Source organism: Candoia aspera, chromosome 4, assembly GCF_035149785.1.
Source record: "Candoia aspera isolate rCanAsp1 chromosome 4, rCanAsp1.hap2, whole genome shotgun sequence".
Lineage (NCBI taxonomy): Eukaryota > Metazoa > Chordata > Lepidosauria > Squamata > Boidae > Candoia > Candoia aspera.
The window spans coordinates 25,019,468-25,032,116 of NC_086156.1; the positions used below are offsets into that span (position 1 = coordinate 25,019,468).

General features: G+C 40.1%; 2 protein-coding genes across 4 annotated transcripts in view; both read left to right on the forward strand.

Annotated features, from left to right (window-relative positions):
• The first annotated feature begins 1,235 nt into the window (after nt 1–1,235).
• On the forward strand, nt 1,236–6,884 carry LOC134497755 (guanine nucleotide-binding protein G(I)/G(S)/G(O) subunit gamma-11-like). Of its 2 annotated transcripts, none has more exons than XM_063303642.1 (3): nt 1,236–1,325; nt 1,800–1,897; nt 6,574–6,884. In XM_063303642.1, the coding sequence occupies exons 2-3, from the start codon at nt 1,802–1,804 to the stop codon at nt 6,697–6,699; spliced, it is 222 nt and encodes a 73-aa protein (XP_063159712.1). In that variant the 5' UTR covers nt 1,236–1,325; nt 1,800–1,801; the 3' UTR covers nt 6,700–6,884. The 2 variants fall into 2 exon arrangements, with proteins under 2 accessions (XP_063159712.1, XP_063159711.1); XM_063303641.1 differs by lacking the exon at nt 1,236–1,325 and adding an exon at nt 1,332–1,706.
• A 3,375-nt stretch (nt 6,885–10,259) lies between these two features.
• The window catches only part of LOC134497756 (probable acyl-CoA dehydrogenase 6), a 56,943-nt gene continuing 54,553 nt past the window's right edge, over nt 10,260–12,649 (forward strand). For both annotated transcript variants that reach the window (XM_063303643.1, XM_063303644.1), the window contains exon 1: nt 10,260–10,479. In XM_063303643.1, coding sequence (XP_063159713.1) covers nt 10,309–10,479 — 171 coding nt within the window. In that variant the 5' untranslated portion in view covers nt 10,260–10,308. The remainder of the gene's footprint in view (nt 10,480–12,649) is intronic.

Below are 12,649 nucleotides of genomic sequence, written 5' to 3' on the forward strand. Positions count from 1 at the left end.
AAAATCCTTGCATCAATAACATATACAATGTGAATTCAGTGTATTGTCAAGGAATATATGGTTTAGTGAAAAATAATGGGAACATATTAGGTTGCAATGAGATTACAGCTTTCAGAACTTTTTCCATTCACAATGAAGCAAGGTTGGGCTTTAAATCAATGCTACTGCAAATGAAAAAAAGGATCCCACCTGCTTGTTATAGCCTTTTATTGGACCAATTCATTACTTGTCTATGCCAGTCATTTAATTATTCTCAATAAAGACTAGAATCATTTGAAAAAAGAAATTTGGACTTGATAAGATATTCATTTTAACAGCTGCAAACCTTCCGAACCAGAACAGGTTTAATTTTTTCCCACCTAGAAATATCTGTTGCTACATTTTTCCAGTTTGGTAAATAATTCTTCTTAAATAAATTTTTATTGTTTTTTTGTGAGAAAATCCCCAAATATCTTACCTTCTTAGAAGTAGTATTAAAGCCTGCTGGTTGGTATTCACATTGCTTTTCATCCTCTGCCAAATTCTATGTCAACATCTGAGTTTTCTCTTTATTAATTTGGTAAGCTGACACCAAACTATATTGCTGTATAGAGTATGTTCCATCAGCAATATTAAGGAGTGTTTAGGCTGAGCAACTCTAAGTACAATATTATCAGCGAATAACTTCAATGTATGCTGTTTAGTTAATTTAACTCCTAGAGTACTATTTTCTTGATGTAGCTGGATCACCAGTGGCTTCAGGGCTAGTTAAAATAAAGAGGGAGAAAGGGGACACAAAATCTGCGAACAATTTACACAAACAACAACAACAACCCCCCCCCCCCAAATTTGGAATCAGCATTTTGGGTATTCTAAATACAAAAAAAGGCATTTTTTATTTAACTTGGTCAAATGTAGAGTCTCAATGCCCCATGTATGCCTTCTCAGAAGTAAGTCTTATGGCATTCCATGGGGCATTTGCTTAAATGAGCTAGCATCTAAATGAGCTATATAGGACATATGCTTGGAGGGACAAGCCTGTTTCTGTTCTATAAGTTTTTCTGTATGCTTGCCTTTCCCGATTTTCCCATGCTGTTTTCCAAACACCCCCATTGTTTAGGCCCTCCAGCTTGGCACAGAAAAATGGCCAGATGTTTCCTTAGCAAACCTGTTTCCTGTGGAACTCTCCCCATGGATGGTGTTTCTATTGTAGCAAAAGGAGAAGCACACATCCTGCCTCTAATGGCTTTCTTCCCTTCACCCTGCCACTCCTCACAACTCATTCCATGCTCCCTTCATGGACGGAAGACATTTTACACTCAAACTTCTTTGCCGAGTGTGAACAGGTGTGTCAATCCCAGATTAAATTCTTCAAGGGGATTTTTTTCCATGAAAACTCTTCTAGTTTCTGAGCACTCTAAGATTCCGTGTGGCAGGAATTGATTCTTTCTGTGTCTGTGTTTTCTGTTAGGGCTATTTTAGCAATTTGGGCATGGCATGAAGACACATGAAAGAAGGTTGGCTTGCTTTCCATGCATGTGGAATGCCTCATTTTGGTTTGAAGCAGTAAAAACTAGAAGGGGAGGGGGCAATTTTTGTGGCTTAATCAGATTAGGACAAATTCTGCTGATGAATTAAAATCCTTCAAATAGTTACTAGGAGCTTGAGAGAGCTGGCTGAAGAAGAAATTGCTACTTCAGAGAAGTCGGGAGGAATTCATATAAAAAGTAAGGATTTTCTTTCCTGTCCTCCCCTAATCTTATTTTATTTTCTTACACACGCACATATACAACAAACACTTTCTCTTTTCTGCAACCCAGCAATGCCAGCAATCAACATAGATGACCTAAGTGAGAAGGATAAATTGAAAATGGAAGTAGAACAACTTCGAAAAGAAGTCACATTGGAAAGGCAACCTGTAAGTAGTACCCTAGTGGTTTTTTCTCTAAAGTTCTGAAGAAAGTTTTTAAGAAACGGATTTCAGTGTTTTCAACGTCTGCATGTGTGTTGAAAAAGGTCTGTTTTGCAAAGTGCTCAGTGTGATTATAAATGCCACTGGGCAATTTTATTGACTTGCTTCACTTAAGGAAGCAATATTTTCTTCTGGTAAGTTTATTGCACGTTTTTTTTGGGGGGGGGGGAAAGCTGTAAATTAGACAGATTTCTAGACTAAAATAATACCTCCCTCCCCTCTCCCCAGATCTCCCTGAATTCACAAGTAACGTAGGTAGAGATTACAGAGTTTGCCTTGTATTCCATTGCTAAAAGGATCAGCCTGATGAAACTAAAAAGTTGTATGTGTAAAATCTATAGTGGCAGCTTTTAGAAAAATGTATAAGTATTCTAATTTATTTTTACAAATCAGGCCTACATTCTTGCTTTTTGTATGCTTTCCTCTTATTTTCATTTGATGTCTTTCTGATATTAATGATTTAAAAAATCACCTGATAATTACCTGTTAGTTAATAGTAAGTGGGTCTTGCAACAAGACATGACCATATGGATTGCTCATCTTTAGCGTTCCTAACTCATTCTCCCCACGCTTACTCCATTTCTACCCTTCCCTCTGTAGTCAGACAGCAGGCTGTGCCCAATGACTACAATTAGCGTTCACTGAGACGTATCTTTTGTGGGTTTGTTCTCCTTCTTTCTTTGTTTTTTAAAAATTAAGCCACACCTGTGAAAAGCCAAGCTGCTGATCTAATTTATTATTAATTTTATAACCAAGAATGGGACTTTTAGCATTTTCTTATTTTGGGTAACAAAATGCCTTGGGCTGCCTTTGCTGGTAATAGCATTTTCATCTTTACGGGACTACCTTGTTTACCTGTATCTAGTCTATTTCTGATTTAATGTATTATTATATTTTGCAACCAAGAAAGGGACTTTCTGCATTTTCTTTCTGGGGTACCAAAATGCCTTGGGCTGTTTTTGCTGGCCCTCACATACCTTCCCACCCTGTAACACCAACCACAGCCTGGGAATGACTGACTCTGGAGAATGTCTATTAAACATCATGGCAGACTGGATGACACAAACACAGCTTAAATAAAACCTGTAATTACCAGGAAAGGGAAGAAGCGTGAACAGGCTAATTATGGGTTGAACAAGCAGAGAGCTGATTTTGGGATGTTTTATAGCTTAATATAAGACTTAAGGGAGCCAAGGCATAGTACAGCATGGAAGAAATGAATGGTCAAAGGGAAAAAGCATTCTGAGCAGTACTCAGAATTATGACTGTTATGATAGATAATTTCCATGACATAAAAATGAGGCATTCTCTTGACTATGGAGATGGTTTCCAGAAATCTGGACAACTGTGTATTTCCTGAATACGTAGTAAAGTAGGTGAGTATAGCATCTCCAGTGCACTACCAGAAATGACAAATTTATAAAATCAGCTCAATGGCAATGAAGGTACCAGGATGTATTAAAATGTATTATGCTTTTATGCTATTTTTAATGATATCCGGTTGCTGATATTTACAGAAGTGACCATAATTCCAAGTAAAGTATCTGCTTTGCATTCAGATAGTACAGGTTCCAGTTCCAGCATTTCCAACAAAAAGAATTACATTTATCCTAACATCTTATTATGTATTTATTCTTAATGTTATTTTGATTTGATTTATATTTATCTGTTCTTCCTCCAGAAGGAACCCAGAGCTAGCTAGCACTCATGCTCTCTCTCTCTCTCCCAGTCTTAAAAAACATCAACAATGAAAATTTAAAAATCTACAAACAACTAACATATAAACAAGATTCATTTTTAAAAGCAATCAAAAAAGCAGTTTGATCTTGGAACATTTCCCCATAAAACCCTATGTGAACTAGTAAAGGTAAAGGTTTCCCTTGACGTAAAGTCCAGTCGAGTCCGACTCTAGGGGGCGGTGCTCATCTCCGTTTCTAAGCCATGGAGCCGGCGTTGTCATAGACACTTCCGGGTCATGTGGCCAGCATGACGACTTGGAACGCCGTTACCTTCCCGCCGAAGCGGTACCTATTGATCTACTCACATTTGCATGTTTTCGAACTGCTAGGTAGGCAGGAGCTGGGACGAGCAACGGGAGCTCACCCCGCCGCGCGGTTTCGAACCGCCGACCTTCCGATCGACAGCTCAGCGGTTTAACCCGCAGCGCCACCGCGTCCCTATGTGAACTAAGATTGTCTAAAAAAATTGTTTGGGGCCATAGATCTCCAATTGGGAAGATTATTCCACTGAGAAGAGCTTTAAATGGCTTTGGAATCAAGCATTTAAGAGATTGTGTTTCTCATCCAACCTGGGCAGTAGGTCAGCTAGGGAAGCCCTACCTGTGACCTCAGAGGTTGGTTCAACTCACAATGTGGTGGCCAGGATTAGAGCTCTAATAATGACACAAGTGGAATACTGCAGTGTATTCTACATGGGTTCAAAAGCGGAACACAGCTCCTTAAATGCTAAGTCAGGTGGCTAAAGGGAAGCATATAACATAGACACTAAAAGTATTGCACTGACTGGCAAGGGTACATTTCTCTTTTTTCCTAGACAGGTGAACACACTTCCAAACACAAGTGTTGAGCTGCAAGCAACTGCCAGTTATTTTCTAAGAATGCCTGCACAATCTAATGGGGCCCAGAGAAAGGCTTGTAAAAATAGAGGATACTAGATAACCCATGACCCATTGGGTCATCGTTTCTTTTCGGTCATAGTGTCAGAGATATTTACTTACCTAAACAGATCAACAGAATGACCACAGGTGGGCAAAAAAGCAGCGGGAGCGATTTCCGACTCCCTGCTGACTTCCCCGCTGACTTTGCTTGTGGGAAGCTTGCAGGGAGAAAGCCAGTGAGGAAGCTGGCAGGGAAGGTCACAAGCTGCTTGGGTAAATCTCCCCCACCACGTACCCTCCACCAGTCCCTCTGCACTTGCACTGCACTGGCCACTTGCACATGCCCATGTACTCTCCCTGACCTGGTCTGCACCCTCGCACATCCTTCCCGTCCCGCACCCTTGTGCACCCTCCCTGATCTGCTCTGCACCCTTGCGCACCCTCCCTGACCTCGCCACACCTCTTGCGTGCCCTCACACACCCTCCCCAACCTTCACCGTACCTCTCATGCACCCTCTCGCTCCCTCCCCCACCTGGCAGCAGCCACTTACCTGCCTGCTGGCTTTGGATTTGCAACTTCCTGGTGGCTTCCCCACAGACTTTGCTTGTGGGAAGCTGGTAGGGAGCATCAGCAATCACAATCAAGTTTATACTTCCTGCTGGCTTCCCCACTGACTTGTGGGAAGCTGTCAGAGAGTGTTGGAAATGATGATCATGGGACCGCAGCTGACCGCAGAAGTGCAGCACTACTGAACCAGTGGTAGCACGGCGACGCTGAATCAGCCACAACTTTGCCAGGGAGCAATGAATCCTGGATTTTGGATGATTCTGTAAGTTAGCCCATTTGAGGTACCTTGGTTCAAAAACTGTTGCCCTGTGATGCACCGTTTCACCCAATTGAAGGTTAGAAACAGACAAACAGACACAAGAGTTTTAGTAATATATAGACTAGGGCTGGTTACCTACTTAGTTAGCTGTGATAGACCGAAAGACTTCTACTTAAATCTTTTTAATCAAAATATCTTAAAACAAAACAAATCTGATGGGCAGGAAACTTGGCAGTTACACAGGGAAATAGACAATGCTTATCTTTTTTTTTAATTAAGGATTTAAAAAAGATGAAATAAACTACACAAATAATTTCTACTTTAAACAATCCTAAAACAAGCCCTTTAAATTTTTCATAAACCCTGAAAAGTATTCATTTTATCCTTCATAAAATAAATATAATCCTGCCAGTCCTAATAAAACAACTATTTCTCCTTTGCTTTTTAAACAAATGAATTCTTGCACTGGTATTTTCCAGATTATGTTTGACATATATTGACAACATGCCAAAACACTACAATTAGAATTTTAACTACGAATGCCTCTCCAGAGGGTATTATCCCATTTTTGTATCATCCTTGTTTACAAATTTGTTTTGAGGTCTGTTTCCAAGTCTTGTTTCTTAAATATCAGAATGACCTGGGCTTTTAATATCTTGGACTGCCCTATTACATAAGTACTCTTTCTTTGCCATGTGACTTTTGCCATTCCTAAGTCATAATGCTTATATATACAATTTTGAGTTGGCAGAAAACTATCAGCATGAAATGTCGTCTCCCCACTGCTGATCTACTGTATATCCTGCTTCTATTGGCTCTGCAGTTCCTCCAGTTATTGCCACCTGACTTCCTTCCAAACTAGTGGGTGAAAAAGCTTATACAGCTTTAGGCTTTCCTTGGATAGAAAAATACTACTTACCTCCATCCTTACAGAACAGTGGGAGAGTTTTATCCAGCACATGGTTAAATGAATGCTGGCCATTTCCATTATGCAGCATTCTCACAGGCAAGCTATTCTGGGATGCCAGTATTTCATCAATACCCAGCATACACTGATACATGACAAGGTGGTCCTCCCCCTCCTCCATTTCATAAACTCTTCAAATCAAAGGAATATTTCTTGCTTTTATAAAGTGATTTCAACATCTGTTTGTCTCCCTTTCTCTTATTTCCTTAAGGTGTCTAAGTGTTCCGAAGAAATTAAAAAATATATTGAAGAAAGATCTGGAGAAGACCCTCTAGTGAAAGGCATTCCAGAAGACAGGAATCCTTTTAAAGAGAAAGGAGGATGTATAATTGCATAGAAGAATGCAGATAACTTTGAAACTGGGGGAAAAAAACCTACTGTAGAATAGCTAGCTTAATTTAAATTTCAGGAATCTTATTGTACAAATTAAAAGATTTTTTAAAATAACAAAACAAATGATTATATTGTTATTCCCTAAAGCAAGTTCTTGCTTAACATATCATTAAATTCCTTTCAAAAGGCTGTTTTGTATTCTTAATTTCTCGCATCCATTGGTTGAAATTATTATTAGCCATAATATAATTTTGGTAAAGAAAACTTCAAAAGCACAGTGAAATGGTTTTCCCCCCACCTTCAGAACAGAGAATTTTAGTTCAAATGCTCCTATGACAAAGATTTTCCTCTCCAACTCCCATCAGCCTTCACCACTGGTCCTGCAGGCTGGGGCTATTGCATGGTCTCATTCAGTGATACCTGGAAGGTTATAAGTTCCCTTATTCCTAGATCATTATATTGTCCAAACTGAAGCCGATCCAGTGGCCTGCTAGAACCACTGAAATGGAGTAGAGCTTATAACACAGCTTAGAAGCTGGCACAGAAGAAGAAAGTTATCTTAGATAGCTTCAATAAGCATGCCAGAGAAACACATGTTATTGATCTTACACATTCAGCCTGCCCAAGCATAAAGAATCACATGCTTAGACATATTAGGTTAAGAAGTAAAAGAAGCTTACTGACTTTATTCTTTGTTGCTTCTGCTACATCCATCTTGGTGGAAAAGATGAAGTTCCTTTGTTCTTCTTTCCTTTCTAATTACTTAGTTTTGCCCTAAACTCTCAGCCCTACAGCTGCCAAGAGGAGTGTGAAAGAAAGGGGCAGAATCCCTCATCAAGGCCAAAGCACATGGCCCTGATAAAGAGAGCAGCATCCACGCTGCCTCTCCCTGGGTGGAGAAGGGGGAAAGAGAGAAAGAGGAAGTGGGAGTGGCAACAAACAGCTTCCTCAGAGTTGCATTTTGGGCAACTTAATATACATGTTAATGAGGCATGCTGGATTTGCCAAAACTTCCAACACAAACAAAAGCAAAACAAAGAAATAATAAGCTCTCCCAGAAATTCACTAACATATGGTGAGCTACAAGATTATCATTTCAACATTTTTGGTTCAATTTCAAAATACCTCAAATTAATCCTAGTTGAAAGTAATGAAAAATGAAGCCAAAATGGACACCCTTAAAAATAATGAAATTGGGAAAAGCAAGCTGTAATATTTATTGAGATAAATACACTAGGTATTTGGTGCCATTTTTAAAATGGATTTGCATTGTACTTTAGTAACCCAAATCCTACAAAAACTGTTTACTGGTGAGATGGAGCATTATTTGGTATTTTTTCAATGTCACAACAAATTAAAAAGCTTAGTGCATGCTGGCTCAGACAAAACGTTAAACTGTAGTTTTGTTTTACAAGAATTAAAGGAATTTACTCTCTTCTTCCTCTCATTTCTAGGTTAGATGAACTGCAGATTACTCTGTTTACCTGAACCCAACAAACGGTGGTTAATTTTCCTTCTAATTTCTTTTCACTGAAATTTTCACTGTAATTTGCTGAAACCAGTTTGAAAGAACAAATTAAGATGGCTTCTTTTAACAAGTCATATTGACTATTAACAAATGTTTAAGCATAATGCTAAATATAATTTTTTAAAAAATAAATAATTTTAAAATGTAAGTGGATATTTTCAGTTTTCTCTTCACAGCTGTGCTGGAGGTTGAAGAAAAGGAAGTGCAGAAAAAAATAGAAAATAGAAGAGAACAAAAAAAAAGAATATAGAAAAAAAACAAACAAAAGCAATATATAAAGAAATGACTTCCCCTTTCATCACAACAAGTATAAACAATTTTGTTTGAAATTGAACCAAAAATGTTGAAATGATAATCTTGCAGCTCACCATACGTTAGTGAGTTTCTGGGAGAGCTTATTATTTGTTTTGCTTTTGTTTGTGTTAGAAGTTTTGGCAAATCCAGCATGCCTCATTAACATGAAAATTAGTAACTTATCACCTTCTCTTAAAATAACAAGAAATGATCTTTTCTTCCCATATCCCACCTCTTATCTATAAACAAATCCTTAAAGCCTCATCATTTCAGTCCTGATGTCAGCAAAACGTCCATTAAGGGTTACTAGATTACAACATATCTATTTTAACCATGATCAAATAAACCAACTTTATATTCCTTCCTTTTACTTCTAACAATCTTGATCTTTAGTCCCTTCAAATAATTTCCAATGTTAAAATATGTTGCTTCATTCTGTATTTGTAAGTTGAATTTAAGTGTTCTTGTCCTTTCATTGTTATCTTTATGTCCTTCTACTTCCCTCTAGTATCCCAACCTTCAAAGTTCATTTTTTTAAAAAAGCATTTTAAAAAAGCATTTTCCTACAGGAAGGATTCTTACAATGAATTTCAAAATTTTATTTCAAATCCATCTGGAGCCTTAGTACGTTTGTAACTTTCCAAAATCAAAGTTCTAATCAGCCTTTTGCTGTTTATTAAAAAAAAAAATCAAGTCCTTAAACTTGTATTTAAAACTACTTTTGCTAAGGATTGAAGGAAGCGCACCCTGTGTTTTCAGACTTGTCCGTCCAATGGTTCCTAATAGCTGAAAAGCAGTTAACAAGCTTTTCTCAACCCTAGATTCTGTGGAATCCTAGGGTTCTGTGAGAAGTCACTAGGTGTTCCCTGGGAGATGACAATTTATTTAAAAAATTATTTCAAATTCAGGCAACTTCATAGCAAAGAGGTATGTCGAATATAATAATTTTGTAATTTCTGGCCTATATTTGAGCCTGAATGTGCAGGGGTTTCCCAAGGCCTGAAAAATATTTCAAGGGTTCCTCCAGGGGTAAAAGTTGAGAAAAAGCTGATCTAAACAGAAAGCACGGATCCTCCCCCCCCCCCCCCCCCCCGTCTCCTCACAGCTTGCTCTGGGCCACCCTTACTTACTGTTGCCTTTTTACCGTCCAGATGGATACAATTATAACAAAGTACTGTATTGGGCTGAGCTCACCCACCATCTTTATTTTCTAAGAACGACTATGAAGACCATTGGGGGTCCAGAGGCCTTCTTGGAAATTAAAATGAACCTAGTGTTTTGCTTTGTAGCATTCAAGCTTCCCACTTTTAATTAAAACTTCGTGTTTAAAATATAAAAACGTCAGTGGAGTACAGTGCTCTATCAGATTCCGAGTTTCTGGTTGCACTTAGGGCTGACCCGCAGGCATCACGAGGACGAACAAGCAAGCAAGGATCCATCCTCCATTTTTCGAAATTTTTGGAAATACAAATAAACAACTATCCTTTCCCGAAAGCGTTCAGGAAAATTCGGAAGCTTGCATCCTATTTTGCTGTGGTCTGAGATATACATAGAGAGATGCATATATAATTGGGTGATTTTGCGCTGTAAGTTGCTGTTCTGTACGTTTACTTCAGCAACGGGAGTTTCTCATAGAAACTGTTCACAGTTTTGTGGCAGCTAACCACGTCCTGGTAGGAACACCGCCGCCGCCACTAGTCGACATTCTCGAACGACAACGCATGCGCCGATCGCCTCGTAGCTGGATATTTGGCGCTAGCTCGGCTCTCTCTTTTCGGCCGTAAAGAGCTAATGAAGTTGTTAAAACTCCCGCCGCTGCGCTTCGTCGGACTGTCAGCTGCAGGCTTTCCAGAATGTCGTTCGCTCAGCCCGAACCGCCGCCCTTATAGCAACGACGTCCCGTCTGGAGACAACCTCTTATATACGGCAGAGCATTTCGCTTTAAGAGCGGCTCTGAAAAAGGTACTTGTTCAACTGATGTTATTGGAAGGCAAATCTAGGTTTTATCCCTTTGCGCGGTGCATTAGTCGTAGGAATCGGGAGCGGACGGAACTTGGAGTTAGGTCTGCTCCCCTCAAGATCACTTGGTGGAAAAAGGATTTTGAATCGTACCTCCGCTCAGCTCTTAACGGTACTGTACAAAGTTTGAGAAGTCTAGGATTACACAGACCGCCTACTCCACCCCCTCGAAGTTTTTTTTTTATCGTATTGGTGGAGAGATACAGACTTAAAAAGACCACACATGCTGCACACCAATGGGAACTTGTAGCAATGAGTGACAGTTCCTTTTATTATTTTTCCCCCCTGAAGGAAACTTTAATTAAGTACAGAAATTTCTTATTGAGACACCGCGAAGGCCAGTTGAAAATTCAGCCGGAATCATGATTGCCTCAGTAATAATACTATTGTTAGGAATATATTGCAGGGTATGGTATTAGGGTGGAGCACCTCAGTTCTGAGGCTCCTGTTTTAAAACATTTGCAGAAATAAATGAGTTTTGTTTACCTTGATGTATAAGCATTTGTAATTTGGCTTGTTTGGTTAAGAGACAATTGGTGCTTCTGGAGCATTATAGTAGTTACAGTTCTGTGGGAGTTACTTGTGGTTCTCTTTCCCACAGCCAAATTAAAGTGCAGTCCACCCAACCCTGAGCTGGCAGAAGATGATGATCTAACATTTGCTGTCTCCACTGCTGTTCCCTATTTTGCCACAGTAGGGGCATCATCAAATAGTGATCTTATCTGCTGTATACAGGACAAGTTAAAGAAAGGCATTGTTTTAGATTATCCTGATTTTCATTCAGGAGCTCAGGGTTAGTGGATTCCCCAGCTTTGTTTCCCTTCCCTGTTGCCAAATGTCACCAACTGACAGGAAAACATCCCCTAAATGTTCTCCTTAACATGAACTGGGCCATCAAACCTGGCCCTGACACTGTTGGTCCGCAAAGCAGGAAAGGCTTGGTGGAAGGAGGTGATGTGATTGGCAGTTGTAGATCTGGCTGGTAAAGAGCCATCTCTGACCTGCAAGGGGAGGAGAAGGGGGAGTTGACTGAGCAGAACTTGGTCCACCAGCCTCCAGAACATCTGACAAGTTCTGAGCAGTTGGGTGATGAAGCAGGAGAGATCCTGCTTCTGCTCACAGCCTACCCCAGAGCCTGTCAGCTGTATCTGGGAACTATTTTTAATCACAGAATCACAGATTTTGACGACTTTGCAAAATCAGATTGCCTCTGAGCACAGGGTTACTGCTTTTTCAGAAGAGTGCTAAGCCCATGTTTAAAAGTAGCCTCGTTGATAGCTAATGTGCCAGGGGCAGGTACTCAGTGGAGTCAGAGAGCTCCCTCCCACTTCACCTTTCAACTGCCTCTCCCCAAAATTGCTTGCTGTTTTTCAGACTATTTTTAAATACTGTATGGCTTTAGTGCTCTTCTAAAAGTGGTAAATGTATATTCAAAATCAACCCACACAGAAGCTGAGTACCATTGTACTCTGGAGCAGAGAAACAACAGACTTTCCCCCTCTCCTGCTTGATCATGCAGCCCTTCTCCCCTAGTTGGTCAGCCACCATTTAGGTCTCTGAGCCAGGGATGGGTTGAACACCTGGGGGCTAAAGGAGGGGCCTGGTTCAAAAGAACTGGACTCTCCCACTTCCTGGAGCACATAGTCCTGAAGAGTTATGCTTAGGGACTAGAAGAGAGGGTATTGTAGCCAAACCAGTCTAAGGTGGCCAATGGTGGTGGTGTACTTAATTACAATTCATATTTTAGTAGATATGAATTGTAAATGCTTTTATTAATTGAAACCAGACTGCCAAATGCCTGGGGAAGGTAATGGCAACCCACCCCAGTATTCTTGCTGTGAAAACTAAATGGATCAGTACAACTAGAGATATGTCAGTATACCATCGGAAGATGAGACCCCCAGGTCGGAAGATGGTCAAAATGCTACTGGGGAGGAACAGAGGATGAGTTCAACTAGCCCCAGACGTGATGACGCAGCTAGCTGAAAGCCGAAAGGACGGCTAGCAGCCAACGGTGCTGGTGGTGAACGGCAAATCCGATGTTCTAAGGATCAACACACCATTGGAACCTGGAATGTAAGATCTATGAGCCAGGGCAAATTGGATGTGATTA

Coding starts and splice junctions, on each gene's coding strand:
- LOC134497755 (XM_063303642.1), top strand. CDS start 1,802: ATGCCAGCAATCAACATAGATGACCTAAGTGAGAAGGATAAATTGAAA. Junction 1,898..6,573: donor TCACATTGGAAAGGCAACCT/GTAAGTAGTACC, acceptor TATTTCCTTAAG/GTGTCTAAGTGTTCCGAAGA.